General features: G+C 41.1%; 2 protein-coding genes across 3 annotated transcripts; one reads left to right on the top strand and one right to left on the bottom strand.

Annotated features, from left to right (window-relative positions):
- Positions 1-4,743: 4,743 nt before the first annotated feature.
- Positions 4,744-7,306, top strand: LOC116162446 (probable cytochrome P450 6a13). The gene is made up of 4 exons (XM_031476064.1): positions 4,744-4,863; positions 5,648-6,720; positions 6,769-7,020; positions 7,068-7,306. The coding sequence occupies exons 2-4, from the start codon at positions 5,655-5,657 to the stop codon at positions 7,235-7,237; spliced, it is 1,488 nt and encodes a 495-aa protein (XP_031331924.1). The 5' UTR covers positions 4,744-4,863; positions 5,648-5,654; the 3' UTR covers positions 7,238-7,306.
- Positions 7,307-15,314: 8,008 nt separating this feature from the next.
- On the bottom strand, positions 15,315-17,565 carry LOC116162236 (probable cytochrome P450 6a14). Of its 2 annotated transcripts, XM_031475791.1 has the most exons (5): positions 17,270-17,565; positions 17,086-17,210; positions 15,970-17,042; positions 15,670-15,921; positions 15,315-15,575 (listed from the first exon to the last, which is right to left on the bottom strand). In XM_031475791.1, the coding sequence occupies exons 3-5, from the start codon at positions 17,033-17,035 to the stop codon at positions 15,406-15,408; spliced, it is 1,488 nt and encodes a 495-aa protein (XP_031331651.1). In that variant the 5' UTR covers positions 17,036-17,042; positions 17,086-17,210; positions 17,270-17,565; the 3' UTR covers positions 15,315-15,405. The 2 variants fall into 2 exon arrangements, with proteins under 2 accessions (XP_031331651.1, XP_031331650.1); XM_031475790.1 differs by having other exon boundaries at positions 15,970-17,210.
- Positions 17,566-17,957: the final 392 nt, after the last annotated feature.

Here is a 17,957-nt window from a genome sequence, read left to right as displayed (position 1 = left end):
TATATGAAACTGTTTTTAAAATTAAATTGTACCAGCTTTGGAGCTTGTTTTAGAAGTTTCTTGTAGCTTTTGGTTCCTTTTGGAAACACATGGTAACCATTCTGAAACACCTTATACCATTTTGAATTCTGTAACGCATTGCCTGTTATTTCTTCTTACCCTTAAAGGCGCGGTAATGGATTGAACACACAAATACAAGACAGACTCAATCACCTTATTTTACGGATATGCGGACATTGAAATTCTCTGTGCATTCGGTTTGATTATGGGGCGATTGTTCCAGTGTATTTCGTATCAAACTGTGACGACTCAATGACCGTAACAATTAAGTACTTCTTTGAGGAAGGCAGCTGCGTTTTCTCTAGAAAAGGCCAGATTGTGTTATATGCCACGTTTCCGTTTTTTCCAAATTTTTACCCAAAATCGTGATGAAATCTTCATTTTCAGGCCTACTTTATGTCAGGAAATTTTAGTTTCCATGACAAGAGTCGCTTTACCGTCCGCTCCGATCACTTTTCAAGACGTACTTGTCATATTGCCAAATGTCTATAATGACAACACTGACAGATTGGCATTAAACAAAAGTCCCCTATGAGAATAAAATACGATTTCGAGTAAAATTTGATACAAAACCCGTCAGTAAAATGACTCGAAGATTGAAGCACTCGGGCCCAAAGGGACCTCGTACTTCAATATTTCCTCGTCAGTAATGTGCCATTTTCCTGACTATTCATTAACATCTACTCGAATAGATCGAAATAGTGCGGTACGTGTATTCCTTGATTCGACAAACTTTCCTCTTCTCTCTGACGCCCGCGTTCTTGTTTAAATATGACGCTGAGCATTACCACCCCGCTATAACTTCGCAGTCAGTTTTTTTTTGTTCCAGTCGCGATTCAAACTTTACCGCCTAGCCTAGCGAGTGATCTATCGTCGCGAGTCCCACCGTGGCTTCACGCGTAATGCCTTCCGGCAACCTCCCTCCGCTAATCTCCACTTGTTTCAATTTAAAGTTTACTTTATAGGTGAAATGTCCGTTCTTTTCAGAGACACGAGGACTTCCAGTACGTCCAGTTCTTTCTAATTATTTAAAAGTTTTAAGTCACGCTACCCTTAGAGGCACGGGAATAGTTGAAAATACAAATATAAATAAAAATGTAATTTCCTTTATTTTAAAATATCAACTCCTTCTAGCGTCTTAAGCTCCATTACGGACGTTCTCGTAATTGATTTTTGGTTATGTAAATTACGCACTCCAAGAAGGAAACGAAAATGGTGTCGCAAAAGAATTCAATTTAGCGCTCCTGTTATTTGTGAAGTGACGAGATTCCTAAACGTTTTGAAGGAAAAAAGTAGCACCGAGGAGTTGCCCCCCCCCCCTCCCTCGCAAGGCAAAGGAAAATTCGATGGTCTTCTGTTAAAAATAAGAGTCCACTTCTGCGTAATATTACATACACTCCAGATTCCTAGGTGCTACTTTTTTTACCCAAAATGTTTAGAGACCTCGTCACTTTCGCGATAATTTGAAGGCCGGGGGGGGGGGGCATTGAATTTTATAAAATTTACTTGGGAGGTATTGCAGAACCAGACCCCACGGTACTACTTTCCGTTGTGTAATGACCTCTACAAATATTTAAGGGCAAGGTAGTACAGGGGGATCTGGGGGATGAGGAAAATTCGATGGTAAAAATAAGAATCCCCTGCGGGGAATATTCCATACACACCAGACTCCACAGTGCTACTTGGTCCCTCCCTCCAAAACGTTTAAGGATATCGTCACTTTCATGATAATTTTGAGGAAGAACCATCGAATCCTTGCTCCGTTTGCTTGGGGGGTTTTTCGTACCCCCAGACCTCTCGGTACCATTAGAGAACAATGCACAACAGAAAATACCTATACTGCATTCATTATAAGAAATTAGTAGATGGCGCTGTGTTTGAAGATAAACACACACAGGAAAAATATAAAACGGCACCAAATTATTGTAAAGTAGAAATATTCAGCACTGCGAACAGAAATAAACCTTTGATTACAACAGCTAATGACACTTCGGCAGTTTAGTTGGCAACATAAACTACCACCTTACAAAATTCACCAGTCGTTTTATGTTTCATTGTAATACTGTCTTATGTTTTAACCAATCACAGTGAAGGTCAAAGTTTCCCTATGCTCTCTACCGCTACCTTCTTAAAATGAATACAGTATAGTACCATGTGGTCTGAGGAGGTGTGGAACCCCCCCTCCCCAGACAAACAAAAGAAATATTTACCCCCCCCCCCCCTTTGAAATTATCATATAAATGACCAAGTGTCTAACCATTTTGGGCGAAAAAAATAGTACCGAGGAGTCTGGAGTGTATGTAATATTCCGCAGAAAACGACTCATATTTTTAAGGGAAGGCCATCGAACTTTTTGCCGGGGGGGGGGGGGCTATACCATCCAGATTCAATACTCCTCTTCCACTTTGAAATTAACAAGACAGTTGCATTTTGGTGAAGAAAGTAGCAGCAGGGAGATCGTGGGAGAGGACCCTTATTTTTAAAGAAGCTCTGGGAGATTTACTTCTTTTTCCCTCCAAAGCACTTTCATATAATATTGAGGGAGGACCATCGAATCCGTGGGGGTTGACTGTACCATCTAGACCCCCGGTACTTAGTTCTATTGTGTTGTGGTTTTTAAAGATTTTGAAGGATAATAAGGCAGTACCGAAGGGTACGGAAAGTAATAATAATCCTCTTTCTCCTCCAGACTTCCCGATGCTATTGTTTCACCCAACACGTTTAGGTATCTCGTCGCTTTCATGATAGTTTTGAGAGAAGACAATCTAATCCCTCTTTCGTTTGTCTGGGGGGTATTCCATACTCCCCAGACCTTCCGGCACTACACTGAGGAAAAGGTCATCGAGTTTTCTTTTGCCTGGGGGACCCAGAGCCACGGGTGTTGTGTTCTGGCCCCTAAAGATTTGTAAGGGTGATAAGGCAGTACTGGGGGGTATGAAAAATTCGTTGGTAATCCTCCCCCCCCCCCCCCCCCCACCACAAAGAAAAGGAAGATTCTAATAATTCCCTCCGCAAAATTATCATGAAGGTAACGAGGTTTCTAAACATTCTGGGTGAAACAGTGTAGAAGGGGAGTAACACGGGGGAGCCGGAAGTATATGGAATATTCCCCAGAAGAGGACTCTTATTTTTAAGAGAAGGCCATCGATTTTTCCTTTGCCTGGGAGGCTGACTATACCATCCAGACCCCCCGGTACTTTTTTCTGTTGTCTTTAAAGATTTTTAAGTAGGTATAATAAGGCAGTATACCGGGGAGTTTAGAGGGGGGGGGGGTGTATGAAAATTGGAATTCTCTTTAAAAATTAATAATTCTCTTCTGTGGAATATTCCATAAACTCCAAACTCCTCGGTGTTACTTTCTCTTCCAAATGTTTAGGGATCTCGCCACTTTCATTATAATTTTGAGGGAGTCCTCCCTTCATTTGCCGAAGGGGGGGGTGATTCCGTACGGTATACCCGGAGGATATTTTTATTTTTTTTTAATCCATCGAATTTTCCAAAGCCCCCAGACCTTCCTATACTGCTTTATTATTCTTAAAAATTTTTTAGAGGCCACAGCATAACAGCAAGGAATACCGGGTGGAGACGGTCTGGGTGGTATTGCTCCCCACCCCCCGGCAAAGAGAAAGTCGATGGCCTGCCTCTAAAAATATGGGCCCTCTTCTTTGAAATATTACATACACCCCAATGCTAAATTTTCAACCAGCATGTTTAGAGACCACGTCACTTTCAAGGAGGGGGGAGGGGGAGATTTTTAAGGCTAAGGCAGAGGGGATTGGGGGGCATGGAATACCCCCCCAAATAAGCGAAGCAAGGATTCGATGGTCCTTTCTCAAAATTATCATGAAAGTGACGATATGCCTAAAGGTTTTGAAGGGAACAAGTAGCACCGTGGAGTCTGGAATGTGCGGAATATTCCCCGCAGAGGATTCTTATTTTTACGAGAAGGTCATCAAAGTTTCCCCTGAATTTTCCTAATCCCCTAAACTCCCCGATACTCCCTTTTTACCCTTAAATATCGTTAGCGACCACAACACAATGGAAAGTAGTACCGGGTGGTCTTGGGAGTAAGGGAGAATTCGATTACTTTCTTCTGAATATTATTCCGCTCGCTGCACACTCCCCATTGCTACTTTTGTCGCCCAAAAAGTTTAGAGAACTTCTCACTTTCCCGATAACTTCGAGGGAGCACCCACCACCTTCTGAAACGTACTTCAAATATCTTCCTAAAATTAAAACCTTGAAGTTTTGAAGAAGTGGTACAGGAGCCATTATCCTTCATCATCTCTGTAACAATTATCTTATCTTTCGTTTGTGTATTTTGGGTGACTTGAAATGTATAAAATTAAACTCGAAAATATTTACCGAAAAAAACACAGAAGATCGCTCATTTGGTATGTTACTGGGGCCCGCCACCACAAGCGACAAAACCGGTGGGGTGGCGGCATTGGTGTCGCCACATACTACTCCTGAAGAGCTAGCAGAGTGAGAAAAACTAGGCTATTTTGATAATAGTCAGAAATACAGTGGACAAACTACCAAAAAGTATAGCAATGAAAGTAATTTGGGGGGGGGGGGGTATACAAGGTGTGAAAAGAATTAAACCTTATTTGGAAAATAAATTTTATTGCTCTATCATTTTTTACAATGTCTATAACAACAGTAACGTAGGCTACATGGCGAACGCGTCATAGCTGCTTTTGGAGTGGGGAAGTAAAGCAAATGGATGATAACCAACTTGGTCCCGTAGTTTCAGTGTTTAACTCCCAGAAACCGCACTTCACATATCACTAACTTACTAAGGTAACTATTAACAATTTAACAATCACATCGAGTCAGTATTTCATATGAGCCGCACACCATTTAAAAAGTTGAAATTTAAGGGTTGTTGGTATGTTAAGTTATCCCCTTTATGAAATGAAAGACTCATTCTCATTGTTGTCGGACAAAGATGAGAGGTGATTTACGATGACTTTCATGACAAAGATATTTTTATATTTTGTAGTTTACACATTTAGTTTATCTAAGTAAGATAAATAACAAATTTTAGTATAAGATACCAAAACATCGTGTCTTCAAAATTAAATATTTGACAGGTCGTTTGACTGTTATTTAGACACGTCCTACTAACTATTCATCAATAGTTCCTTCAAGTTCCTTGAATCTGCTTTAAGTTTCCACATGCTTTGGGATTTTGATCAAGTTACTTCAAGGTTACTCAGTTTTTCCAGTAAGCTACATCAAACTCCAGGTTCATAAGCACTTCGGATTTTTTCAATCTGCTTCAAGATTCCTAAATCTTCTTCAAGTTTCTTCGATATTCCATGGTTCCTTGGTGTACATCAAGCTGTTTTAGGGATCCTCAATGTTCTTCAAGCTTTTTCGGGTTATATTATCAGTTCTTCTTCGTGCTGCAAGTTGAAGACTCTTTCTTCGGTTTCTTTTTTGAGCTCTTGTGTTCCTCTTCTTTGGGTCTCTTCAAACGTCAAATTATTTATGTTCCTTCGAGTTTTTCGAGATTACTTCAAGTTTCTTCAATTCCCTCAACTGCCTTTGAAAAAATTTAAAAAATCAAATCGTTTTTCAGCTTCAAAATGTGGATCACCCTCCTGGTGTACATCGCAACCTTCGCGATCGCGCTCGTTGCGTACTTCAAATGGTCATTTGGTTATTGGAGGAAACTGGGCGTTCCTTATCTGGAGTGCAGCATACCTTTCGGTACATTGAGTAACCCGTTCGCCTTAGTGGAATCGATCGCCGACGGAGTAGCTCGCCAGTACAAAGAGAGCAAGGCTTTGGGGTACAAGTATGTCGGACTATTCGGGATGATAACCCCGCAACTGATGCTACTAGATCCCGAGCTAGTAAAAGCGGTATTAATCAGAGACTTCCAACACTTCACCGACCGCGGCTTCTACAGCAACGAAAAGGAGGACCCGCTGAGCGCGCATTTGTTTACGCTGACCGGTCAGAAGTGGAGGAGGCTAAGGGCGAAACTGACCCCAACTTTTACGTCCGCCAAAATGAAGACCATGAACGAACTCGTGGTGGCGTGTGCGCACCAGCTCAGAGATGCGATTGCGGAGAGGTGCGCGCAAGGACCAATCGACATCAAGGACATCCTCGAGCGCTACACCACCAACATCATCGGAAGTTGCGCGTTTGGCATCGAGTGTAACAGTTTCACGGACCCCAACAGCGAATTCTGCATGTGGACCAGTCAGCAGTTCCACCCTGCGACCTTTCAAAGCATTAAGATGTTCATCTCCTTTGTGTTTCCCGGGTTCTCCCACTCAATCGGACTGAAGGTTACCCCCGAAGGTGTCTCAAAGTTCTTCATGAAAACTGTGAGGGAGTCGATAGAGCTGAGACGGAGAACTGGACAGGTTCGTAACGACTTTCTTCAAATTCTCATCGGATTGATGGAGGGGGAGGACGCGATGACGTTTGAGGAAGTTGTCGCCCAAGCCTTTCTCTTTTTCCTCGCCGGTTTTGAAACGTCTTCCAGTACCATGAGCTTCTGCCTGTACGAACTGTCTTTAAACTCTGACATCCAGCAGAAGGTACGCGATGAAGCCAACGCGGTTCTTAAGAAATACAATGGCGAGATCGCCTACGACAGCCTGAAGGAGTTGGAGTACATGAGCTGCGTCATCAATGGTAAGTGAGGTTAAGGTTTGTCTACAGTTAATCCTTTGCGTCCTGCAGAGGTTTTGAGGAAGTACCCACCGGTACCAACTTTGAACCGTAGGTGCGTGTCGGAGTACGCCCTACCAGACACCAACATTCCAATTAGGAAAGGCTTGGACATTGTGATTCCATTAATTGGGATGCAAAGGGACCCCGATTACTTTCCCGACCCGGAAAAGTTCGATCCCGAGAGGTTTAACAAGGCTAACATCGCGAAGGTGCCCCCATTTTGTTATATGCCATTTGGAGAAGGGAATCGTATATGTCTAGGTAAGCGAAATAATAATTTCGGTATGTGTTTTTGGAAGTTTTTGTAGGACTCCGATTCGGTTTGATGCAGACCAAGATAGGTCTAATGCTCATGCTGAAGAATTTCAAATTCACGTTGAGCGACCGAACCGAAAATCCAATTCGGTTCAATCCCAATTGCTTTGTTCTGTCTGTGAAAGGAGGGATTTGGTTGAAAGCTGAAAGGATTGCTGTTTAGTTACTTCTAGATTACTTAGTAGACTTACTTAACATGCGCAAGCGCAAATAAATTATGTGTTTAATCGTCCATTTTTCTCTTCTTCCCCCCTCGACTAGTATTTCTTTCCTGCTTTCCCATGTCCTTTCCACCTCTGTACATCTCCGGTTAAATATTTTCTGTCCTCCAGTTCTCATTTCTATCTTCTCTCCCCTCGCCCCCCCCCCCCCCCCCCCGTTGTTACCTCCTTCTACCTTCTGCTACCTCGTGCATTCTCGATTTTCTCCAAAAACCAGTACAGCCATCGACTTTGAACTTTGAACGGCGAGCAAACTTTGGACTGTAAACTTTAAACTGAGTTTATAATCGCTACTTCCCTCCGGGTCCGTTAACTTGGCCCCCCCCCCCCACTGAGAGATTTCATAGTCGTATTATTTTGAAATGAATGCGCTCGTTATGCGCTCATATGCGCCACCGATAATAACTCTTGCGCCATTATCGTTTTTTAGAAATCCGAAAAAACATTTGGGGGGCCAAGTGAACGTAGCCCCCCCCCCCCCAGTACGTATTTTGTCCCTTGTAACTAGGTCACCTGATACATTTGGTTATGCGCTCAATTGCGCCACTTGAATTAAAGCTAGCGCCATTACGGTTAAGCCGTGACAAATTTTCAAAAAGTGGGGGGGCCAACTTAACGTTTTTAAAAGTTACTTTTTTTTAACATCTTTTCATACGAAATTGTACTCTCAGGTATGCGCTGAAATGCGCCGTAAAAAGATATCTTTGCGCCATTATTGTTTTTTGGTTATCCTTAAATATATTTGGGGGGGGCCAAGTGAACGGAATCCCCCATAACGCATTTTGCTACCGGTATTTGTGCCACTTGATACATCTGGTTATGAGCTCAATTGCGCCACTTGAATTAAAGCTAGCGCCATTACGGTTAAGCCATAAGAAATTTTTAAAAAGTGGAGGGTCTAACTTAGCGTTTTCAAAAGTTATTTCCGGAAGTGCGTCCATTTTGAAAATATTTTACATCGATTCGGCCTTCGGAGTAACTCCTAAATACAAATTTTTAAAAACCTACCTATTTTACTTTCTCAGAATCGTTTAACTAAAGCTCCCAAAAAAACACCCTGTATAGTGTTTCTGAAACACTATAATGGCGCCAAGATTTTTGTTTACGGCGCATTTTAGCGCATGATGAAAGGTACGATGTAGTAGAAAAAACATGTTAAAAAACGTAACTTTTGAAAACGTTAAGTTAGCCCCCCCCACTTTTTAAAATTTTTTTATGGCTTAACCGTAATGGCGCTAGCTTTAATTCAAGTGGCGCAATTGAGCTCATAACCAGATGTATCAAGTGGCACAAATACCGGTAGCAAAATGCGTTATGGGGGATTCCGTTCACTTGGCCCCCCCCAAATATATTTAAGGATATCCAAAAAACAATAATGGCGCAAAGATATCTTTTTACGGCGCATTTCAGCGCATACCTGAGAGTACAATTTCGTATGAAAAGATGTTAAAAAAAAGTAACTTTTAAAAACGTTAAGTTGGCCCCCCCACTTTTTGAAAATTTGTCACGGCTTAACCGTAATGGCGCTAGCTTTAATTCAAGTGGCGCAATTGAGCGCATAACCAAATGTATCAGGTGACCTAGTTACAAGGGACAAAATACGTACTGGGGGGGGGGGGCTACGTTCACTTGGCCCCCCCAAATGTTTTTTCGGATTTCTAAAAAACGATAATGGCGCAAGAGTTATTATCGGTGGCGCATATGAGCGCATAACGAGCGCATTCATTTCAAAATAATACGACTATGAAATCTCTCAGTGGGGGGGCCAAGTTAACGGACCCCTTCCCTCCACTAAGCAAGTTCAAAGCTACTTCTTTCTTCCTACTACCGGTCAACCTTCACTTTAACCTTGACGAGTAACCTTTAATCTCATTTATAACTAAAAAAGCGGGACCATTGACCTCCGATGACCTTGAAGCAATTTTTCACCTTCATCTTAATCTACTTTCCAACGTCACCGACATGTGGCAGGCGACCTTTGAACGTCAGCTTGGCCTATTTTCCAAGGTCACCGCAAGAAACTACAATATGGCATCGCAAAAAGAGGTCATTGAGCTTTGATAATCCTGAAAATGACCAAAAATGAGGTTATTAACCACTGATGGGACTGAAAGTAGAATATGACCGCAAAAAATGGGCTCATTTGAGGGAATGGAATAATCCCCCCCCCCTCCCCCTCTATTGTAATTTCCAGAAAACTGCGATTAGGGAGTAGTCAAGGGTTATCGATCCTTCTTTGCTTTTAACAACATTTTTGGCAAATTATTATTCAATCTTCCTTTGATGAGGGGTATTCCATAACCCCCACATCCCCCGGTGCTACGTTATCTACAGTACTTCTTAGGAGGAGAGGATCTGATATTTTTTCCAAAACCTACCATGAGATTCTTGTAGGTTAAAGGGTTTAAGACAGAAAGTATTACCGGGGGGTTTTGGCGGTATAGAATCCCCTCTCCCCCAGCATATTATACGGTAGTTCTATTAAAATTGCCAGAAAATGACATTAGGGGTAGTAAGGGATTATATGAAAAATGTCCTTCCTTGCTTTTTGTATTATTTTTCGGAAATAGTCATTCAATCTTCCTTTCCTGAAGGTTATTTCATATCCCCTACAGGGAGGAGGTTTTGTGGAAGAAAGTGTTACCGGGGGGTATGGGCTCGATGACCTCGTACTACCATGAAAATGTAATTTGAGACCCCAAGAAATAGGGTCAATGACCTCTGATGACCCTGAATATGAATGGGGATATGGACTTCGGACGACATTGAAAATGTAATTCGGCACCACAAAAAATGGGGTAATAACCTGAGATGTCCTTGAAAATTTATGAGGTCATATAACCCTGAAAATGTAATTTGATACCCCCGAGAAATGAGACCAATGCCATCTGACGACCTTGAACATTTATGGAGTGAATGACCTCGGATGACCAAAAAAGCCAATGCTCCCGGGTGGCCTTAAAAATTTATGGGGTCAATGCCTTCGGATGACCTTGAAAATTTATGGAGTCAATGGCCACGGATGACCCTGAAAATGGAATTGGACACTTCAAATAAATGGGCCAGTGCTCTCGGATGACCTTCAAAATTTGTGGGGTCAATTCCCTGAGTTGACCTTCAAAATGGAATTTGTCACTTCAACTAATTGGTTCGATACCCTCGAATGACCTTGGAAATTTATGGGGTCAATGGCTTCAGCTGATCTTGAACATGTAATTTAACGCCATAAAAAGAAGTCAATGATCACGGATGGCCTTGAATCTGTATGGAGCCAATGACCTCGAATGACCTTGAACATGTAATTTGTCATAACAAAAAGGGGGCAATGGCCTCCGATGAACTTGAAAATTTATGGTGCTAATGATCTAGGATGACCTTGAAATTCTAATTTGACACCACAAAATATGGGGCAGTAGCATTGACCTTGGATGACTTTTAATATGAAATTTGGAATCAAAATTTAATTCTAATGCATATACACAAAAATAAACATGAAAATTTATCGTTTATTGTAACATATTTCACATAGACTAGAAACCAATTTCGAAAAAAAATTCAAAGGGCTGTAACTTTTGAACTAGTAACCCAATCTTGGAACTGTTTGAAATTATGGATTCTAAAGGCCACATTCTATCAGAAAATTTTTTTTGCGGGTCGATCTGAGACTATTTTTTTTTCGGGGCTCAAAAAAAGGCAGTGTATATATAACCTTCCTTTTTTACCAAAAATCGACTACACCAAAATTTCTCGCGAAAACACTTTTTCTTATTAATTTGGATGCGTAGAATCCAAATCAATTCGTACTTTTTCGATCAGACTTCTCAATCAAAAGTTATAGACTAGAAACCAATTTCGAAAAAAAAAATTCAAAGGGCTGTAACTTTTGAACTAGTAGCCCAATCTTGGAACTGTTTGAAATTATGGATTCTACAGGCCACATTCTATAAGAAAATTTTTTTTTCGGGTCGATCTGAGACAATTTTTGTTTCGGGGCTCAAAAAAAGGCAGTGTATAACCTTCCTTTTTTACCAAAAATCGACTACACCAAAATTTCTCGGGAAAACACTTTTTCTTATTAATTTGAGTGCGTAGAATCCAAATCAATTCGTACTTTTTCGATCAGACTTCTCAATCAAAAGTTATAGACTAGAAACCAATTTCGAAAAAAAATTCAAAGGGCTGTAACTTTTGAACTCGTAGCCCAATCTTGGAACTGTTTTAAATTATGGATTCTACAGGCCACATTCTATCAGAAATTTTTTTTTCCGGGTCGAACTGATACAAGTTTTTTTTCGGGGCTCAAAAAAAGGCAGTGAATAACCTTCCTTTTTTACCAAAAATCGACTACACCAAAATTTCTCGCGAAAACACTTTTTCTTATTAATTTGGGTGCGTAGAATCCAAATCAATTCGTACTTTTTCGATCAGACTTCTCAATCAAAAGTTATAGACTAGAAACCAATTTCGAAAAAAAATTCAAAGGGCTGTAACTTTTGAACTAGTAGCCCAATCTTGGAACTGTTTGAAATTATGGATTCTACAGGCCACATTCTATAAGAAAATTTTTTTTCCGGGTCGATCTGAGACAATTTTTTTTTCGGGGCTCAAAAAAAGGCAGTGTATAACCTTCCTTTTTTACCAAAAATCGACTACACCAAAATTTCTCGGGAAAACACTGTTTCTTATTAATTTGGGTGCGTAGAATCCAAATCAATTCGTACTTTTTCGATCAGACTTCTCAATCAAAAGTTATAGACTAGAAACCAATTTCGAAAAAAAATTCAAAGGGCTGTAACTTTTGAACTAGTAGCCCAATCTTGGAACTGTTTGAAATTATGGATTCTACAGGCCACATTCTATAAGAAAAATTTTTTTTCCGGGTCGATCTGAGACAATTTTTTTTTCGGGGCTCAAAAAAGGCAGTGTATAACCTTCCTTTTTTACCAAAAATCGACTACACCAAAATTTCTCGGGAAAACACTTTTTCTTATTAATTTGGGTGCGTAGAATCTAAATCAATTCGTACTTTTTCGATCAGACTTCTCAATCAAAAGTTATAGACGAGTATTTCACTATCATCTTTATGGTAGACTATTTTGATAAGTTCATGTAAATACATAGAACCAAGAAGAATAAAAAAGTTGACAACAATTACACAGTGCACAGTGACTTTGGATGATCTTCACTGGGGTCAATGACCTAGGATGAACATGAGAATGAAATTTGACACCCCCAAAAAATATGAGGTCAGCGACCTCAGGTGATGACCGTGACCTCAGGTGATGACCGTGCGACTGTGATTTTACACCCCAAAAAATTGAGTTAGTGATCTCGAATTTTCACGATCACATTCACATGACCTTGACCGACTTTAGAAGGTAACCACCAGGTGACGAGTGACCTTGACCTACTTGACCACCAGGTGACCTTGAACGGTCCAGAATCGACCTTCTGTATCTACTCATACCCCCATGTTAATACCCCCCAGCATGTTATATGATAGTGCTCTTGTCATTTCAAGAAAAGTTTCGTGAGGGTAGTACGGGTAATAGGGGTTAATTTAGTAAAATTTCCTAGAAATGATCATTCAATCTACCTTTGCTGGGAGGTATTCCATACTCCTCAGAGCCCCCCGGTGCTAAATTATTTGCAGTACTTCTTAGGAGGAAAGGATGTTACTGGGGGGGGGGGGATTCCAACACCCACTCCCCCTCCCAGAATTTTATATGCCAGTGCTGTTCTCACTTCCAGAAAACTGCCAGGGGATAATAGTACGGGTTATAGGGAAAGGGCTATAAAGTAATTCTTATCATTTTTCGGTCATTCAATCTTCTTTTGATGGGATGTATGGATTGAGGAGTATTCCCTAGCCCTCAGACCCTCCGGTGCTACGGTATCTCAAGTACTTCTTGTGTTTTCTCCCAAAACCTACCGTGAGGATTCTTGCAGACGAAAGGATTTGTGGAAAAATAGTGTTGCCGTGGGGTATGGAAAACCCTCCAGGTAATACCCCCGAGCATAATACACTATGGTGCTTCATTTCAAGAAAACTGTCATGAGGGAAGTGCGAGTTATAGGGAAAAGGTTATCGAGTCCTTCTTTACTTTTAGTACAACTTTCCAGAAATGGTCATTCATTCATCCTTTGGTAGGGGATATTCCATGGTATGGACACGCACGCCATTGCCAGAATAGGGGACACAGATCTTTACAGGGAAGAAGTCCCAACTTAGTATCTATGCTAAAGAAATTAATTGTTACCTTTATATTAGGAGAATATAATGTGAGAGGGAGTGTTTCTGCGCTCCTAATGAACGGAGTTTGTATTGGAAGTGTTGTGAATCTCCTCGGACAACTAGAGAAAGTACTTGATTAGGAGAAACCTTTCCAGGCTCAAGTGAAACATGCCAAGTCGGTATTTTCAACTTTTGTGTAAGGAGAATATAAGTTTCGAGGAGGTGTTTCTGCTTCTAATATACGGAAGAGGCTTGGTATATTTTCTCTGGCTTCCAGAACAACACAGTCCACGGGGTTCAAAACAAAACCACCAAAAACACCTTAAACCTGGTTTCACGGGGATACAATGTGCGAGGAGGTGCTTCTGCTCCTAATATACATATAGAAAGCCTGCAACAATTTTTATAAGGAGCTACCGAGACTATGTAATCGACAAAGAAGTTTTTCCCTATGCTCTTTTACTCTTTTACTGAAACTTTTACCGGTAATATTTTTTTGTTACCAGGAGCACAGAAAATGTCAAATTTTTTCAATGCATCAAGACAATATAATACGCTCAAGACAACACATTATCTTTATCTAAACTTTGACTAGAGAAGCATAATCTACGAGCGGGTCTCTTTTATGAACAAAACAGGAGCTTTATTTTCGATCTAATCTTCTGCATCAGGAGAATTTTACAATATAACAGGAGAGTGCTTCTGTTCCTATTGTGAAATGTCGAGCAAGTTTTCTCTGGATACCAGGACAACATAATCGATGAGATCATTTTCCATGCTCAAAACAAATGTTCCATAGTATCAGGAGTGTATGATGCCCGATGTTTGTATTACACGGAATTCTTATGGGAATTGCTAGCTACTAGGAAAAATAATGGATTTTTTCACTTAGATCTTTACAGCGCATGTATCAAGAGAATTTAACAACCGAGGAGGTATTTAATTAGTCCTAATAATAGGGCTTCCTGTAAGAAAACTTTTTTCTGCCTAGCAGGAGATCATGATAAGGCTTTATTTTTGACTAATCTCTTGTAGCATGAGAATATAACGCGCGAGGAGGCATATCTGCTCCTAACACACGAAGTTTTTATTCATTTTTTTTATCTTATCGTGAGCGTACGTGGTCCCATTGATTGGGTGATACTTTTCTGTGTTCAAGTCGTTATTTTTCCAAGAATTTTTCGTATATAGTTATGTCAGAAGATTATATGGCGGGAGGAGGTGTTTCTGCTCCGAGTTTTTATCTTTTTGCCTGGATACCAGGAAAACATGAACCTTGGGAAGGCTTTTTTCTATACTCCAGATAAGTATTCCTTCACCCCGCTTTTATCTAGACTTTTACAACGTTTGTAATCAGTAGTAATAATGCGCGAGGAGGTAATACACCCAATATCTTCCAGAAAATTTTTGCAAATTGTTTTTGACTACCAGGACTAGGAGGTTCTTTATATATTCACGCGTATCCTTCAATTAGACCTTTACCAGGAAAACATAAATCACGAGAAGGTCAGGAGATATAATATTCCCGGACGTTATTTTGACTTTTGTGTCTGCAGAATATGAGAATGTGCTCATAATGAGAGAAGAGAAGAATTGTTGCTTTTAATATTCCAGGGTGGAGCAGGGGAACATGAATCTGAAGATATTTTTAAGCTTTAAATCGATTTTTTTGGATACTCATTCGGAATCCTTCCCCATTTCCAACATTGGAATCGGTTTTGATTTTTTGGGAAATTGAATATTTTCTTTGAAAAATACGGGGAAATTTTTTAATTTTTTTGGGTAATGTGCACCAGTTCGGGTATATTTCAAAATCCAAAGTTTAGCCACACGTTCACATCTCTATGGTAACGACTTAAAGCTAATAAACTGCGCTCATTGCGCAACTTTTTCGGCATTCAACCAAATTCCCCCTTGCACGGAGAGAACGAAGCAAATTGGATTGAGCTCTATCGGCGTCGCGGTTTTGTCGCTCAACGTGAACTTGAAGTTCTTCAACATGAGTAGCAAGCCAATCTTCGTCTGCATCAAACCGAATCGAAGTCCTAAAATCAAGCAGTTTCAAAAAAAACATCGTCTCAATATCAGGAGATAACCCCCCGACCTCAAGATCAATCCGATGGTTACCAATCGGCTTACCTAGACAAATTCGAAGTCCTTCCCCAAACGGCATATAAGAAAACGGCGTGACCTTCTCGACGTTTTTCTTGTTGAACCTTTCGGGATCGAACTTATCCGGATTGGGGAAGTAGTCGGGATCTCTTTGTAATCCGATCAGTGGAATTACCAGGTTAACGCCCTTTTTGATTGTGATGTCGGTATTTGGGAGCTTGTAGTCCGACACGCACTTCCGGTTCAAAATCGGCACCGGTGGGTACTTTCTCAAAACCTCTGCAAGGCGCAAAAGATTAATTGTAGAGAAACCTTTACCTCACGTACCATCGATGACGCAACTCATGTACTCCAGCTCCCTCAGGCTGTCGTAGGTGATCTCGCCGTTGTACTTCTTGAGAACCGCGTTGATCTCATCGCGTACTCTTTGCTGGATGTCGGGATTTAAAGACAGTTCGTAGAGGCAGAAGCTCATCGTGCTCGAGGACGTTTCAAAGCCGGCGAGGAAAAAGAGGAAGGCCTGAGCGGCGACCTCCTCCAGTGTCATTCCGTCGCTCTCCTCCATCAATCCGATCAGTATTTGAAGAAAGTCGTTACGCACCTGCCCAGTTTTTCGTCTGAGTGCTATCGACTCCCGGACCGTTTTCATGAAGAAGTTGGTGACACCATCGGTGACAACCTTCATGCGTATCATCTCGGCGAAGCCAGGAAACATGAAGGAGATGAACATCTTGAAGTTCTGAAACGCCGTCGGATGGAACTGCTTCCTGGTCCACATGCAGAACTCGTTGTTAGGATCCGTGAAACTGTTGCACTCGATGCCAAACGCGCAACTTCCGATGATGTTGGTGGTGTAGCGCTCCAGAAGATCCTTGATCTCGATAGGACCCTGCGTGCACCTCACTCCCAGAGCGTCCCTGAGCTGGTACCCGCAGGCGACTACAAACTCGTTCATCGTCCTCATTTTGGCCGACGTAAACGTCGGGGTAAGTTTCGCCCTTAGTCTCCTCCACTTTTGACCGGTCAGCGTGAACAAGTGGGCGCTTAGGGGATCGTCTTTCTCGTTGAAGTAGAAGCCGCGGTCGGTGAAGTGGTGGAAGTCCTTGATCATCACGCATTTGAGTAGTTCAGGGTCGATGACCATGAATTGTGGCATCGTCAGCCCGTACAGCCCCACATACTTGTACCCCAACGCCTTGCTCTCCTTGTACTGACGAGCAACATTGTCGGCAATCGACTCCGATAAAGTCAACGGGTTATTCATGGTGCCGAAGGGGATGCTCGATTCCAGGTACGGAACGCCCAGCTTCTTCCAGTAACCAAAAGACCATTTGAAGTACGCGACAATCGCAATTGCGAAAGTGACAATGTATATCAGGAGGGTGATCCACATCTTGAAGCTGGAAGACGGGTTCGGTTAATTAAAAGTTCAGATGTACTTACAGCTAGATCCTATGAATAATCGACTGTAACTGCGATTGTTGTTTCCATTATCATTGAACTTGGATTATCGAGTAGGGTGGCCTAAAGGTCATCACCAGTGTCCAAACAAGTTTGGCAAATCCTGTCTAATCAACCTCAAGATAAGTATAAAACTATTTATAGATTGAAGGTCTTATTGCTTTACCTTAGTTTCTATCCCCTTCCGCTGACTCTTCATCTCTCTCGGGTCTCTTAGTTTCTCTAACTTTCCTCACTTCGGTTGTTTTGAAGTGTTCGATTTCTTGGACTTCTTCCACAGAGTACTCGATTTTCTTGAGTTACTCAGTTGTTTGGCTTCCTCTGACATCTCATGAGACACTTCTCCGGCGTTGGAAACTTTAATTCTTCAAATTCTTTAAACATTGAATTAGCTCGGCTTGTTCAAAATTCCGTGGGGCCTTTGCTTCATTGCTTTCTATGTTTTTTTCTTGTTTCTTCAGAATGCTCAGGTTTCTAGAACTTATTCGCTCCCTCGAGATTCTTCGCATACCTCAGCTTTTTTTTTATTTTCATAAACCTTCTATGATTTTCTTCCTCTTTCGCTTGCTTCTACTTCTTTCGTTTCTTGGGATTTCGTTTAGGTATCTCGCTATCTACTTCCGTGTTAATTATTTAACTGTAACTGCACATCTTCCAATCAATGAAACAAAATCCTTGGTTTGGATTCGATTCGTATCAATAAGTACAATATATAATTTGTTCATGCAAATGTTTCTCACAGGTCGATTCCTTTAGGAATATTAAAATTACTTCGAACAAAATTAATATGCAAATTCCTAAAAAGAATCGAGCACTACTTTATACAATTAAAAAAAATTGCTGTGGTTAGCACA

Source organism: Photinus pyralis, unplaced genomic scaffold (assembly GCF_008802855.1).
Source record: "Photinus pyralis isolate 1611_PpyrPB1 unplaced genomic scaffold, Ppyr1.3 Ppyr1.4_LG10, whole genome shotgun sequence".
Taxonomy (NCBI): Eukaryota; Metazoa; Arthropoda; class Insecta; order Coleoptera; family Lampyridae; genus Photinus; species Photinus pyralis.
This window is presented reverse-complemented; position numbering and strand designations above follow the sequence as displayed.